Source organism: Dreissena polymorpha, chromosome 10 (genome assembly GCF_020536995.1).
Source record: "Dreissena polymorpha isolate Duluth1 chromosome 10, UMN_Dpol_1.0, whole genome shotgun sequence".
Taxonomy (NCBI): Eukaryota; Metazoa; Mollusca; class Bivalvia; order Myida; family Dreissenidae; genus Dreissena; species Dreissena polymorpha.
Window position 1 is genome coordinate 62,713,492 of NC_068364.1, and position 16,961 is coordinate 62,730,452.

General features: G+C 35.8%; 1 protein-coding gene across 1 annotated transcript in view; it reads left to right on the forward strand.

Moving 5' to 3' along the window:
• The first annotated feature begins 3,665 nt into the window (after window positions 1-3,665).
• Window positions 3,666-16,961, forward strand: part of LOC127847836 (uncharacterized) — a 31,948-nt gene continuing 18,652 nt past the window's right edge. The window contains exons 1-12 of the mRNA XM_052380033.1: window positions 3,666-3,732; window positions 4,726-4,875; window positions 5,993-6,065; window positions 6,949-7,095; window positions 7,888-8,051; window positions 9,192-9,302; window positions 9,959-10,069; window positions 10,468-10,609; window positions 11,117-11,259; window positions 12,531-12,700; window positions 14,661-14,792; window positions 15,975-16,124. Of these exons, the coding sequence (XP_052235993.1) occupies window positions 4,777-4,875; window positions 5,993-6,065; window positions 6,949-7,095; window positions 7,888-8,051; window positions 9,192-9,302; window positions 9,959-10,069; window positions 10,468-10,609; window positions 11,117-11,259; window positions 12,531-12,700; window positions 14,661-14,792; window positions 15,975-16,124 (1,442 nt within the window). The 5' untranslated portion in view covers window positions 3,666-3,732; window positions 4,726-4,776. The remainder of the gene's footprint in view (window positions 3,733-4,725; window positions 4,876-5,992; window positions 6,066-6,948; window positions 7,096-7,887; window positions 8,052-9,191; window positions 9,303-9,958; window positions 10,070-10,467; window positions 10,610-11,116; window positions 11,260-12,530; window positions 12,701-14,660; window positions 14,793-15,974; window positions 16,125-16,961) is intronic.

The following is a 16,961-nucleotide window of genomic DNA, read 5'->3' on the forward strand; positions in this document are numbered from 1 at the left end:
CCCCCTTCCTAAGTGTTAAGTCTTTTCCCGCAGAGGTAGTAAAATCCCGACTCGAACGATTCCCCAATACATCCGTTTCAACCCAACTCTATTACTGCATGCTTGCTACTTTTCAAGTTTATATTCATTTCCCGATAATCCCGTTTATATAAAAAAAAAATTCAAGCACTTTCTGGTAAATATTAACGATAAAAGCTCTCAATAATTTCTTTAACACAAACCTTGCCATTTTTTCTCTTGTATCAAATAAATTTCGGCATAAGTGACTATTTATAGACTTGATGAAATATTCCCTCCGAACATGCATCAATCCGCTGACTAGTTGTGTGCTTGTTACAACGCTCAATACACCCACGCTTTCTATGCTGCATAATTTTCGCGCCCTTTTTATTTAGAAAAAGAGTCAACACAAAATAGAATTTACACTGCAAAAATATTTCAACGTTGCGGTAACATTTACATTTGGAAGTGTGTTTCGTATTAAAAACGCGTGAACACCAACTTACGGGAGTGTGTTTCGGATTTACAATAAAGAAATGTACCGGCCGTTTGTTCACAAGTTGTGAAGAATTAATCAAGATGGTAATAAAACGAATAATGTATGAATGGGGGAAAGAATTATTATTATAGGATAAAATAGACAAAAAAGAATGAAATATATTAACATTTATGTACAAAGATCAAGCAAGCATATACTTGAAAACTTTAAACAAATTGTTGTTGCAAAAAAGGACACGCATTTAATGATAAAACAGGCATATATTTACATTTATTTACAAAGATCTCAAACAAGCATATATTAGAAAGCAATAAACAATTTGTTGTTGAAAAAAGACACGCATTTATTAACGATAAACAGGCATATATTTACATTTATTTACAAAGATCAAATCATTCCCTAAAATCACACAATTATAGCCGAATGCTAATGTAATTATAAAAAACTGTACATAACTTCACACGAGCCGCAAAGGCGCCGATCATGACACAACTTCTCATCATTATCTACAATAGCCGGTACATTAAAGGACCTTTTATATAATTAAATGAAGGTGCGATTATCTATTTCCAAACTGTTATGTGCTGAGTAAAGAGGTGTACCGGCCGTATGTTCACAAGTTGTTAATGATGAGATGCTCGTGTGAATTTGTCTTGCACTCGTTTCAGTGAGATTATACCATTTTATATGCGTTAACTTGTACTAGATTGACAAGAAATATCTTTAAAAAAGATATACGGCGTTGATTGTGGTCGATGTTTATGAACGATCAAAAGTTATCTCTATGAGATAAAAAGTAGCGGATGCCTTTTTTGTGCGCAGTTCTTAGCTACATCATAAGAAAATCAATTACGGGGTGTTGCGCCAGATTTCGTGGCTTATTTTGCTTTATGTGATATTATTACTCAGATATCTATATTTACAGAATAGAAAAACACAAGAAACATGAAAATAAACGAGTGCATATAGGTCAGCCGGCAATACTCGAATCTTATTTAATTGCATAATTATAGTATAGCGAATTATTGTGCTCATGCTTAATAAACTGGTCTAAATGGATAAATATTTCTAATTAATTTTATAAAAATTGGTCCTTATCATGCAAATGTTGAAACCATATCAAAAATCGATGATTGACATACCACAATAATATCGCCGAATATCTTTATTTAGTATCTTTCTGATCAAAACAGACTTCAAGTGCACAAAGTTTACGAGACGGCGTTTATATAAAGATTTCTGCAACTGACCGCAAACTGACCTTGATACCTTGCGGATTGGAATGCAATGCATTACAGTCACTACGTTATTGTCAGTAAGACCGGTGTAACACAATGATCGCAACCCCTTCTGCGAACTCCGGTGATGAACTGTATATAAACTCTGACTTTCACAAATGGCCGCGCATTGACCCCAACCTCGCGGGTTGAAATGCAATGCAAGTACGTACTAAATATGACAACATAGCCTTTAGTATAAACGCTTTTGCGCTGGTAATTCTCTGAAAATAAAAGGTGAACGCACAAACTGTATTTATGTCGAAAATTGATTGTAAAACTGTTCTATCTATTGAGCCTTTAAATTAGAGATAAAATTGTTTCATGCAGTAAAACAGTGTTACAAAGACGCGGATATGTTTCCAATGTTCTGGTGTTATACTCAAATCAGCCAATGGAATAAATGAAGTGTATTCATTCGTACCTAGCCGCGGGAAATTTTATTTGAGTATTATTGGACACTTACAAAGTTCAAGTCAGGGTGAAAAGCTGGCTTAATACAGCTTACGCCGAATAAAAATAACAAAAACTCAAAATTAGCGCCCAGAGCCGACAGTGACGAAGATATTTCGTACATATTTTCCTACAATAGCATTCGTCTTTAAAAAAAAAATTCAATTATACAATCATGCTTACCGGGAACTTTCTGAAAATGAAAGTGAATTTCTGTAAACAATTACCGTGCGTTTGAATGTAACTTAATCGTCAGGAAGGGGGTTTGTTCCGCTATGGAAGGGGGTTTCTTCCGCCTATGCAAAACTAGCGAGGGGGTTTCTTCCGCCTATGCAAAACTAGCGAGGGGGTTTCTTCCGCGTATGCAAACTATGAAAGGGGGTTTCTTCCGCCCTGCCGTTTTTAGCGAAGGGGGTTTCTTCCGGAGGGGGTTTCTCCCGTACACCTTGAAAACTATGTGACATCAGCAATCCGATAGTGTTTTTTACATCAGTCGAAAACAATAGTCCGACAAATGACGCCGCCAAGAGATTGATATTGTAGAAGAGTTCCAGAACCCCCGCGTATACCACGCACCCGAGGCAGTCGATATTCTTTATTCTAAGAAATTGTTTAAGTCATAAAAGATAAAGTTGATACTTAGCTGTTTTTATTTCACGTCTGCAGATATCATTGCATGTTGTTGTTTGAAAGTTTCATTGAAAATAAGATTACAATTATGTGCTTGAAAATATACCTTATTATAACTATGTTTTCTTAATAAGCTACGTATAGAAAAATAGAAATTGTCATTATTATTATATTCTCCCCAAAGCCGTAAGTGGATACAGGCAAATAATATAATCGCGCAAATGGTGTTTAGCGCTTTATGAGCTGACTGCTGACACATTCAATGTACGGCTCAAACGCACATTTGAACCGTTCGTATTCGCGAATGCACGGCAAAAACGCACTTTTGAACCGTTCGTATTCGCGAATAAACATGTGTACACGTCTAAACAATAAATAATAATAATAAATGCTGAATATTACCGTGGTTTGCTCCAGGAAAATTAAAACGAGTAATGTCGTTATTACTATTATAACGTTCATGTCTACTATTGAAATGTGAAAACGCGCTATCTAAATCTTTATATATGTCCGATGTTTTCTGAATTGGTAAATTTATCACTTTCCGTCTAAATAAGGCCTGATTTGAAGTAAATTATTTGTTCATGTCATGTGAATGAACATTCTTGATCATGACCATTGCGTGGAGCGAAAAAGAAGGCGTGGAAAATGCCCTACAAAAATACTGCTATAAAATGAGTATAGATCTAACGCAATGTTCTGCTGTTTGATATAACTTTATTTATAACCAGCTTTTCTGGAATGTTTGTTAATTAAGTACGTTGACACAATCAGTTGTCAAAATGCATGGTGGAGGGTAACCGATGGGTTGTCTACCTTTGCATATGACGTCATCGTAACCAGGATTGTTTACAAATGGCTGACAATTAACAGGTGAGCCGTTATTTTTATATAGAAGTGTGTACTTTATTTTAGACTATCTGGAATTTACAGAACGATCCATGTCTAACAATCTGTTACTGTATGTCAAGTTATTCATAAATAATGTTTGTCATCAAGTAAACTAAGTACAAGTTATTGTTTCTCCCATTTAATTGGCAATAAATCAATAGATAACTGAAGAAAAATATCCTATACAAGTTAAAGTGATTGTTATATAATTGCGGAAAAGTACTTCATTTCTGCAATATACGAAATGTTGGCTAGGGCATCTTTATCATATGCTATACAAAATATAAACTTTGTTGTATCTCACTTGTAAAGATAAAATGTTGGGCTTTTTTTGGTTAAATATTTCATGGGTTTAAATACACCTTAAATTATCCATGGACATCAGTTGGATCAAAGCCAAGTCCGTCTTTGTATTGATAATGGCTTAGCGCTTGGGTGTAATTTATAACATTTTAAATATTAGAGGTCATACCAGAATATTTTTATTCTTAACATAGTTGTTAATCAATAATGGGTATTTATCACATGTGCCTAAGTTTCTAACTGTGCTGGAATGTTTAAAATAGTTAACATGTATGTTGCTTAACCTTTTTAAATGTTCAATAATGGTTACGTTGTAAACATTATGTTATGGTAATTTCAGTAGTAACTTAACCAACAAAAGTAGCTATTGGAACTGTCTGTATTAGTTTAAACCTATTTATTTAAGCTCGATTGCATCGAAAGCCTTAGGCTTTTATAAACGCTCTCGAGTCCGTTTCCTGGGCCAAGAACCAGTACTTGGTGTCTTTGGGGGAGATCTAAAGAACGCTCCCACTGTCTGTATTGAACATATACTGCCAGAAAACCATCTTTTTCACATTAATACAAATATTTTTGTTATTTACCATGTAAACTATTGTTTGTTGTTCTTCTTTATTATAATCTTGATAATACTCACAGTATGTTACTGTACATAATGCTTGCGTTTTATAGTGCCTTTATTCAAACAACTGGCGTAACAAGTTGATAAAAACAAATTAGACAATGGCGTCAGGAGGACCTGAGGACTTACCGCACAAGCGGCCAGCTCCTGATGGAGATTCTGGGGAGGACAGCGATAACAACAAGCCTACAATTGTCAAGGTAAAGTGTTTTTTATAAAAAAAATTATTTATATCCTCACTGGTTTTCTTATTATTAAAGTGGTCTCATGTGAATTTGTTATTACGATTATATATCTCAAATAATATATTGCATCAAATAATGCACAACCATTTTTATTTGTATGACACAAATTTGTGTGAAGATTTTTTGTGTTGTTAGATGGATTGAAGGATATTCAACTTAATGTACACATTTGTTTGTCTATCTGATAATAAATTAAAAAACTTGAAAGGTATAAAGCCTTTTGGTCTGACACATGGACCAAATATTTTAAAAAGATTCCAGTTCTATAAGACGATGCTTTAAAGGGGCCTTTTCACAGATTTTGGCATGTTTTGTTTTGAAGTTTGTCATTAAATGCTTTATATTGATAAATGTATACAGTAAATTTTAAAAGCTCCAGTAAAAAATCAAAAATAAAATTTAAAAAAGGAAAAAAAGTAGCCCGGCTGTGGCAGGGCTCGAACCAGTGACCCCCAGAATCCTAAAGTAGAAACGCATTAGCCAACTGAGCTATCCTGCATAGCATACCTAAGATGTGTATTTTATACCTTATATAAGCAATCTTCGTAGTTTCACAAATTTAAACGACAACAACAGAACTCTCCAAATTATTTAATCGTTTCGCGTTGCAACGCTATATAATTTTTAGGTTTTTAAATCGTCAAAAGATGCATATAATGGCTATATTAGACCATGGCAAATGTTCAGTAATACGTTTCCTCACTAATATCATAACTAAACCAAAAATTTGCGAATCTGAAACAACTATTTTCAATTTTGTCAATTTACCGAACCATGAAAAGATCCCTTTAATAGTCATAGTTTGTTGCAATTGCTCTTAAAATATTATGTTACATGAAATACAAACACAAAGGCCAAAGCCCGTAAATCATCTACTGTCAACTATAGTTATAACACGACAATACAATTTTAAGACATTTTCGTTCAGGAGAAACCTACATTTGTCTTTATTGTTATAGTAAAGTAATAATATGATCAAGTGCAAGTTTATAAAGCAGATATGTTGTCGAATGTTGCTTTAACTGATTTCTCCCTTTTAGAGTAGTTGGCTTATAAATGTCTTTATTCTCAGGTGACCAAGACTGAGACAAGAACTGAAGAGACTGTCATTGAACAGCACAAAGAGGAAGAAGAATTCAAATATGGTTAGTGATTTGTGTTTGTTTCGATTTGTATCTGTATTTACTGCATATAATTATGCCAGTAACTGAAAACTGCCATACTTGAATATGAGGAATGGGGGAGAATGGCATTATAAAACATGTCAAGCAAGGATCTCAACGTAAGTTCTGTAGCCTGGCTAGCAGTTTGAAGTAGGGCACTACTTACAGAGATTGTCGGTCTATGGAGTATATGTATGAAGTCCTCATGAGAGATTGCATTGAAAAACAAAAGATTTTTTATGTTATAATTTTGAAGCAAACAGCATTGAATTTTGAGTATATATCCTTGTAACATATGGTACCAGGTGCTATTAATCAAGCATTCAATTTTTTAATCATAACACATATTAAAAAATCATTTGTTGTTATTTTGTTTGTTTAACAATTTTGAAAATATTGGAATTATATATTTCTTTTTATATTAGAAAACAGAATGAAAAGAAAGAACAGTGAAAACTGAGTTTCAGATACTCAGTACGAGAATAAACATGAAAAGATAGTATTTAGTTAAGAAATGCAAACCCTTTAAATCTTTCCAGAATAGTATTACAATATGGACTAGTGAAACTAAACAATTTAAATCATTTCATGCTGAACTCTTAAAGAATAAAATGAAAATCTTGTTTATAGGTTTTGTTTATCTTGTTATACGTCTCAGTGGAGTAGAGGATATGGTGTCTGACTAGCAACAAGGAGGTCATGGGTATTATCCCTACGGTTGGAGCGTTCTTAAGATCTCTCTCAAAGACACCAAGTACTGGTTCTAGTCAAAGGAAAAGGACTCGAAAGCATTTCAAATAAGCCTTAGGCTTTCGATGCAATTGAGCTAAAATAAATAGGTTTAAACTAATATCTTGTTTTACAGTGCCTCCCAAGTTTGACAGCACATTGCCAGACCTGTATCGCCTGCTGGACACTCTGGAGAAGGATGAAGGAGACCTCAGTGATCTGAGACAGCCACCGTCTCTCTTCTCAAGACCTGAACATGTGGACAAGTACCAGAAAATCACAAGTATGTATATTGTATATTAACATATGTACCAGAAAAACACAAGTATGACTATCCTATATTAACATATGTACCAGAAAATCACAAGTATGTATATTGTATATTAACATATGTACCAGAAAATCACAAGTATGTATATTGTCTATTAACATATGTACCAGAAAAACACAAGTATGACTATCATATATTAACATATGTACCAGAAAATCACAAGTATGTATATTGTATATGAACATATGTACCAGAAAATCACAAGTATGACTATCGTATATTAACATATGTACCAGAAAATCACAAGTATGTATATTGTATATTAACATATGTACCAGAAAATCACAAGTATGACTATCATACATTAATATATGTACCAGAAAATCACAAGTATGTATATTTTATATGAAAACATGTACCAGAAAATCGTAAGTATGTCATATATACACAGATATAGAGATTCTGAAAGTTATACATTTCCAGCATACATATTAGATTGTTGGTATTAATATCTCTGTTACTTTTGTGTTTATCTGTGCATTATAAAAGCTCTGATGTACGTGAAATTCAAAATTGCCTGTACTGTCTTTAATTCCTATCTGAAAAAGTCAATGAAATTGATGTCAAACAGTAAATGATTATTATCAATAAATTATTAATATCAATCATTAAATAAACTAAATAAGTTTAATGTCATTGACTAAACAAAAAAGTTTTGATTAACTGACATGCAACAGTTTTTATGTTGCGAAAAAGTGGCTACAACTTTTGTGGGCCAATGAAACCCCTGTATCTATTATACAGAGCTGCGTCTGGAGATGGAGGAACAAGAGATGGCGCCGTACCTGCACCAGTTCGAGGAGGGCGTGCGTGATGACCTACTTATGGTGGGCAACGTGTCCCTGGAGGATGTTCAGGCAGAAGAGAGACAACTCCGCGATGAGCACATCCAGTACCTTGAGCAGGAGGTGAGTTGCCTCCCTTGTTTGCACAGTATATTGAGCAGAAGGTGAGTTACCTACCTTGTTTGCTCTGTACATTGGGCAAGAGGTGAGTTGCCTTCCTTGTTTGCACAGTACATTGAGCAGGAGTTGAGTTGCCAAACTTGTTTGCACAGTATATTGAGCAGAAGGTGAGTTGCCTACCTTGTTTGCTTTGTACATTGAGCAGGAGGTGAGTTGCCTCCCTTGTTTGAACAGTACTTTGAGCAGGAGGTGAGTTTCCTCCATTGTTTGCACAGTACATTTAACAGGAGGTGAGTTGCCTCCCTTATTTGCATTTAGTCCATTTTTAACTTTTGTTGTCAGCCAATTTCTGTCGTTTGTCATCGTGTGGTGTGCATTTGCAACATTTAGCTTGTTATTAATTCTTGATGAAATTTTGTAAGAATGTTTTTTTAGGCAATTTGGGTCAAGTGAAATTAAATAGGTTTCCTGGCCAAATCTAAGAATAACAGTTACTGTGTTACTTCTCTAGAGGCCGCATACAGGACTTAATCTCTATGAAACTTTATCTGCATGGGGTCAAAAACATGACCAGCATGTTAAATCCTGGAAAAACCACTCTTTCCCCTCTTGATGCCACTGTTTGTCTCCATCATAAAACTTACCCAGCATTTTTACCTTGACAATAGCTACACATTTGAAAGTGACTTAAATGCAACTCTGTATTTTTCCATACTTGTAAGTTGCACCAATTCTAAACAACCTTATAAGAAAATCTCAGTCTTCACATTAATGTTTTTGGAGCACTTGTCCAAAATAATTATCATGTTATGTATTCAACTTACAAAACTGCATTAAGTGGCATAAAGAACATTGTGTCCCCTATGGACCTGGAGGTCATGGGTTCGATCTCCACTGGGAGAGTTTTTAAAATCCCTCCCAAAGACACTACGTACTGGTTGTACCCAGGAAACGGACTTGAAAGTGTTTCTATAAGCATTATGTTTTACATGCAATCAAGCTAAAATTAATCAGGTAAAAGTATCTTATTACCCAACTAAATAAATTTTAAAATGCTTACTTGACCAATTTAAATTTAACTTGCCGAGGGTTTTTGACAAGTGGATAAGCGAAAAGACTTAAGCAGCACCAATACGTTTTCAGGCGGCGAATGAGCGAGAGCGCCAGCAGGAACTGCTGCGTCGTGAGGAAGATGCCAAGAAGAGAGTGGCGATGTTCACAAAGTACCAGCGAGAGGAGCTCCAGAGGAGAGAGGTGTGTACCACGTCCTGGTACTACAAATATTGTTAGGGACATACCGTTATAACTCAGTCATAAGTCTACCCTCTCATAAGTCGGGGTATGAAATGTCAGTTATATTTTCGAATTCTCCAAAAAACATTGGTTTTATGAGGTGTTTTTATCGTTGTTGACTTAATTATTCATTTGGATACATGTTTTTTTTTCTTCAAACAAGTCAATATTAAAATAATTCTTACATATCTTACATATCTTAGTAACAGAAAAAAGATAATATAAACAATTAAGTCCCGTTAAACTCAAATGGGAACCTGTAATACCTTTTTTTCGACTTTGATCAACCTTGGGTTGATCTGTCAAAAGACCAGTTTTATGCATCACTTTAGGCTTAATCTCATATTTTACAAATGGTAATTAACTGTCACTATAGTGGCATCATAAGTTAACATTTGGAGTTTGAGACTAAAAGGCCTGCAACTTGTAAACCGATCATGGTTTTGAAGGCAAAATTTATCTTTTATTAAAATTCTGCCAACATATTGAAACATTCTGCTTAAAAAAATGGTAAAATCTTCTGAAAAGTCTAAGTAGAGTTGTATGAAATTATAATGAATGTACACGGACATAATTATTGGTTTTTGGTCCTTTTTCTAACAAATACGTTTTAACAGGAAATGCTCCGACAGAAGGAGAAACTGCTGATGGAAAGACTTCATCAGGCATTCAGGCGAGCAGAGAGTCAGCTGATCAGTGTGTTGGAGCGCAGGAAGGGGGAGGTGAAGGTAAGAGCCAAGTTGTTCCACGGGGGAGTTGAATGTAAGAGCCATTTCGATCAAAAGGTGGCTGGAAGAGCTATGTTATTCTGAAAGACAGGTGTATGTTAGAGCTATGTTGTGATACATTGGAAATAGATGTAAGAGCTAAGGTTTTCTTATATGGCAACCTCCAGGCACAGAGCATACCTATTATAAATCTTTAAATGGTATGATGTCAAAACAATTAAGACCTCAGAACAATGCAGTTTTGAATCCTGCATTAATCATTGGAGATGATATACTGAATTAAATCAAGAACCAATATGCAGCAATATACCTATGGTCCCTCATATGTTATTTTTTCTTTAAAGTATATTTCACACCATGTGGCTACAATACAATTAACCTTCATTTTTGATACGCAGACTTTCTACGGTGACCTGATGATGACTGAGACTCAGTATGGGGGCAGTAGAGGGCGTCGTTGGAAGGTCGACTGGAATCTGACCCCACAGCCGGTCCAGGTCAAACTGAAGTGCCTCCGAGGGGTAAAGGACAAACTTCCGCGTAAGTGATATGGAAATTATTTTGCAATAAAAATGAAAATATTTTTATGTTTCGTCCAGTAAGTGTTTTGTTTGACCCATGTTGGTCACACAAAATATGGCTAATACAACTTTCTAATGGACTATAAATGCATAAAAATATGTATCTAAGTGGCAAAGGGTTAATCTTGGCTTATGCAACTTTCTTAGGGACTACAAATGCATGAAAATACGTATCTAAGTGGTAAAGGGTTAAAGAGGGGTGTATAGGTTATTGCCATGAAATATTGACACACATTAAAAATGCATATTCTCGCAGTCCACACAGGCTAATCATGGAAAACACTTTCTGCCTAATCTGGATTTTTGCTTAGAAGAGACTTTCTTCAAACAATATCATATAAGCATAAAGTGTCGTTCCTGATAAGCCTGTGCGGACTGAACAGGCTTATCTGGGACGACACTTTACACACTTGAAATAAAACCCTTTTCCACAGAGCAACCCTCATATGACATTTATCTCCCACAGGTGGCCGTTATGTGATGATGGTGTCCCTGTACGACCGTCTGGGAGGTAACATTCTGCGCTGGTCAAAGATGAAGGGCCAACACTGGGGAGGGGCCACGCTTCCTGTTCACCATGAGGGCTCATTCTACAACGTGGAAATGAAGGTACAATATATAATGCCAATATTGAGGGATACTGTATCAATTCTATACTGTGAAAATAAAGGTATATAATATTGCAACTATTTAAGGGGTACTGTGTAAATTCTACAACGTGGAAATGAAGGTATAGCTTGCAAACATTCAGGGCTCATTCTAGAACGTTGAAATGAAGTTATGGCTTACAAATATTCAGTGCCCATACTACAATTCTGAAATGAAGGCTTAGTTAGCAAACATTATCAGGGCTCATTCGACAGCGTTGAAATGAAGGTACAGATTACACTCATTCAGGGCTCATTCTTCAACATTTAAATTAAGGTATTGCTTTCTATAAGAGCTCATACTACAACATGTAAATAAAGTTATAGTTTACTATAGACTGTCAACTACAATGTGAATATTTTGAAAACACCAGTTGGTCCATGAAACATGGGATACACATTGTTTAAAATTTAAAGTCTTTGGTTATAACATTTAGTCATCATTTAAATCTCATTACAAAATCGGCAAAATGCTCATTTTTGTAGGTATCGTGCCAAACTACTCCACACTTAGCTTTCAAACATTCAGGATTACTGTGAACCCAATATCAATCATCAGACACTCATTGTCTGTGATTTTTTGTGGGTTCTCTCAACTATAAAATTAAATATCCCAACATTTGTATAGTGCATACTGTATAGTATCGACAATAATCCTACAGATATTGGCATTGTAAAATGACAGTAGAACAAATCCTGAATGATATGTTTCCATGCGTTTTCAGGTTGAACTGTTTATGCTGGATAAACCATGTTAACTGATATTTGTATTGTTAGATAAGACAATTTAATAAACTAAGTTTTATTTTTCATTTTCTTGGATTTTTTGGGTCCTCTTAACCGAGAATTCTGTGTCAAACTAAAGTTTAAGCCCAAAGTCTTATTTAAGGTATTTTCCACGAATTCAAGATCATACATAATTTCCAATTGTATGAATCCATGAAATTTTATTTCAACAAAAATCAATTAACTCATTCATGCCTAGCGTCTAAAAAAAGGCCTTGGCAAACAGCGTAGACCCAGATGAGACGTCGCATGATGTGGTGTCTCATCAGAGTTTTCACTGTTTGCTTAAAGGAATTTAAAGGAATTTATGTAAGAAATATTCTAAATAAAGAAATAAATATACTAGACATCCCTAATTTTGGAAATAAATTGATCCAATTTAGAAGGATGGGAGAATCCACTAGGCATAAATGGGTTAATTTACGGTATTGCTCTGTTTGATTCCAGCTGGACCAGTCGATGTTCACTGTGCTGCCCCCTAAGCAGTCTCTGAAGCCTGGAATGGTGGTCGTGTTTGAATTGTTCCTGTTACGAGGCTCCGTAGTGACCACCGATCGGGTCGTAGGGTGGGGCTGTTTCCCTATATGCGATGCACAGTTTGACGTGATCGAAGGAAAGTGAGTGCATGTGTTTATTTATTTATTGCTATATAAAATGTTTGATGGATCAAATATCAAAGATGAAGTACTTTTTTCGGGCTTCCCAATCTGGGCTGCATTTACTTGAGCCTCTGTCTGGGAATACTTGTGCATGTGTGTAAAGTGTCGTCCTATATAAGACTGTGCAGTCTGCACAGGCTAATTTGAGACGCCACTATCCGCCTTAACTGGGTTTTTGCTCAGACGAGTCTTCTTTTCAACAAAAATACCATGAAAGCGGAAAGTGTCGTCACTGATTAGCCTGTGCAGACTGCATAGACCCACATGGGAAGACACTTGTAGCCTGTGCAGACTGCATAGACCCACATGGGAAGACACTTGTAGCCTGTGCAGACTGCATAGACCCACATGGGAAGACACTTGTAGCCTGTGCAGACTGCATAGACCCACATGGGAAGACACTTGTAGCCTGTGCAGACTGCATAGACCCACATGGGAAGACACTTGTAGCCTGTGCAGACTGCATAGACCCACATGGGAAGACACTTGTAGCCTGTGCAGACTGCATAGACCCACATGGGAAGACACTTGTAGCCTGTGCAGACTGCATAGACCCACATGGGAAGACACTTGTAGCCTGTGCAGACTGCATAGACCCACATGGGAAGACACTTGATGCACATGCATTAAGACCTGTTTTACCAGAACAAGGCTCATTTATTTGTTTATTGCTTTATCATATGTTTTATTGAACGTAGATGAAGCATTAATTATGCATAATTATGTAATTTGGTCTTAAATCGTCAGGTTGGAGTGTTTTTCAATCACCAATGCACAGTTTGACGTGATGGGGAAAGTTAGTAAATGAATTTACTGTTGTATCAATAATGGTTTTTGTATAAGAAATGCACATGCTAAGGTGTAAAAAGGTCTTCTTACACTAAAATGCCCTGCCCTATATTATTGAGTTGGCTTTTCAACATGATTGATTGATCGTAGAAAATCATTAAATAGGAAATAGTCTGTAATTTGTATAGCAGTGTCCTATTTCATGAAAGGATGTGTCCCAGGCCAAACGTTTTTGCTAAAACAAGTTCTTGGAATCCAATGTTGAACTCAAGTGTACTACAATCCTCTATGTCCATGTGAAAGTGATATCAGAATGTTGTTGATCAACTGAGTAAGAGTATCACATGTAAATATTTTTGTGTGTTTTTATTCCCCCGGATCGAAAGATCGGGGGTATATTGCTTTTGGCCTGTCTGTCTGTCATTCATTTATTCATTGTGTGTCCCAAAACTTTAACCTTGGTTAAAGTTTTGCTTTAACTTTTGAAATATTGAACATACCAACTTGATATTTGGCACGCATGTGTATCTCATGGAGCTGCACATTTTGAGTGGTGAAAGGTCAAGGTCATCCTTTAAGGTCAAAGGTCAACAAAAAAAATCAAAAAGGGGGCATTGTGTTTCAGAAAAACACATCTCTTGTTTTCCATAAAATTGTTAACAACAATTTGAAACGTTTAAACGGTATTTGTAAGTCCATATCAGTGGTATTGATTTTACTACATATATTGTAATTAAAATTAACCCATTTGGGACACTTTCTTATAAAGATTATAAATTCAATTGGATATTGTGAGAATCTTACTCGCAACATTTCTTTTTGATGTACTAGCATACAGTGTTTTCTTCACAATTCCTTAACGTCCACTAGAACCTTTAAATTAAATACAACAATTCAGGTACAAGGTGCCGTTTCTGCGCGGAGAACCTCTAAATTAACCCATTTATCCCTAGCGTCTAGAAAAAGGCCTTGGCAAACAACGTAGACCCAGATTAAGGAATTTCTGTAAGAAATATTCTAAATATAGAAACAAATATACTAGGCATCCCTAATTTTGTAAATTAAGTGATCCAATTTAGAAGGATGGGAGAGTCCACTAAGCTTAAATTGGTTTAATACAACACTTCAGGTACAAGGTTCCGTTTCTGCGTGGAGAGATGGATCCCCACATCGAGATGCATGAGACGATCGAGAAACTGATTTCTGACGACCTTGATCACTGGATGTGTAACCTGTACATGGAGATCGTGAAACTACCACGGTGAGACATAGCATGAATATAAAATGATGTGAACAGTAGAATTATAGACATAACAATTTTTTGCTACCGAAACATACATGTTTCAACTTTCAGAAACTAACAACCATATATTTTATTAGATCTTTCTGTTCCTGTATCTTTCTTGTAGCTTTAATACTTCTTGTGTAACAACAATTGCTCAACCAGCTTTGGAAATTATCGTCATTCAATGAAATACATTGTTTACTCTAAACTTTACATTGGAAAGTTTGTGATTTTCTCTGCCACTTAGAGTTGTGCAATCTGACCAAGTGACTTTCACAACCAACTCCACTTAAAGGTTTCTCAGAACACAGCACTAACATGATATTCTTTAAGTATCTCATAGAAAAGTTCTGAATACAATAATGATGAGAAAAATCCAATATTTATAACGCTAAAACAAATCCCTTCTTGATATATACAAAAAAGAGCCTATAATAAGTTAACTTGTTAGTATTCAAACCGTGCCAGGTATTCTATTTTACCCTCCATTTTCTCCCTTCATTAAAACAATTATGAAATTAAATCACCAATCACCACCGAAGTTAATTAAAATCAAATGTCTAAATTGATATTTCTGTACTTAACAAGATGAATGATTGTTGATGTGATAAAAATCTGAGATAAAAAGTAGAATTTCATTCAAATCAAGGAGATGTGTGTTTTTCTAGCTACCTAGGTTGGATGAAAGAATTTAACAAGATGATTTATGACAATATAAACATCAATGCTATAATCTAACAATATTTTGGTTTAGCTTCAAGGATGAAAAGAAGAATTACATTGAAGTCCAGAAGATATTTGTTTTTTTCAGCTACATGTATTTTCTGTATTTAGCATGATGAATGATTGATGAACTGCAAAAATTCAGATATAAAAAAAAGATACAATTTAAATCAAAGGGTTATTTGAGCTTGTTCTGAGAAAACTGGGCTTAATGCATGTGCGTAAAGTGTCATCCCAGATTAGCTTGTGCAGTCTGCACAGGCTAATCAGGGACGACACTTTCCACGTAAACTTGATTTTTGGTAAGTAGAGACTTCCTTTAAATTAAAATACAATAAAAACGAAAAGTGTCGTCCCTGCACAGGCCAATCTGGGACGACAATGTACGCACATGTATTAAGACCAGTTTTCTCAGAACGCGACTCATTTTTCCAGCTACCTGGGAGGCATGAAGGAGTATGAGGTTGAGCTGGAGTTCTCCTCCGCTATGACTGCATACCCTGACAGACGTAGGACTGGTGGGGAGGAGTATCGGGACGGGGAGGCCCCACAGCTTGGGTCACAGAGCGACCTCAGCAGTGACATGTGAGTACACAGACCAGTCACCTCAGCAGTGACATGTGAGTACACAGACCAGTCACCTCAGCAGTGACATGTGAGTACACAGACCAGTCACCTCAGCAGTGACATGTGAGTACACAGACCAGTCACCTCAGCAGTGACATGTGAGGTAATAAACAACCCATTATAATGGAGGAGGCATACTATTGAACCATTGCCAACAGTTCAAAATCAGAACGCTGCAAAAAACATGTGATGCGAAATGGGTGGAATATTGATATTGACATTTATAATGTTATTTATGACTGCTTACCCGGACCGACGTAGGACTGTGGGAAGGAGTATAGTGATTGGGAGGCCCCACAACTGGGGTCACAGAGACCTCGGTAGTGACATGTGTTCAGTGACTTATGTAGTGACATGCTAGTATGCAAATCAGGATTGTAGCTCGGGGAAGTGGACGTACTATTGAACCATTACCAGGAGTAACAAATTGGTTCATTTAGGATTGTGGATTAGGAGGAAGGGAAATGTTATAGAACCATTACCAACAGTTTAAAAAAGGGAGTGGCTTTAGCAGTGACATGGGAGTATGTAGCTGAGTGGTTTTGGTGCGGGATGGTAAGATCTATGGACAATTAAATAAAAATCTGATCATTTAAAAAAAACATGTCAAAGCATGAAATTGGAGCAGTCCCATATGGCATTGTATGTTTAAATACATACAGATGATTAAATCAATGTTTAGGAACAAAGTGATAAAAGTGTTATACTGAAAATAATATGCTTGTTAAAAACAAAGTGTTTATACCTAACAAATCCATAAAATCACAAGTTATTTGTTAAATTAAGGAAGCGTGA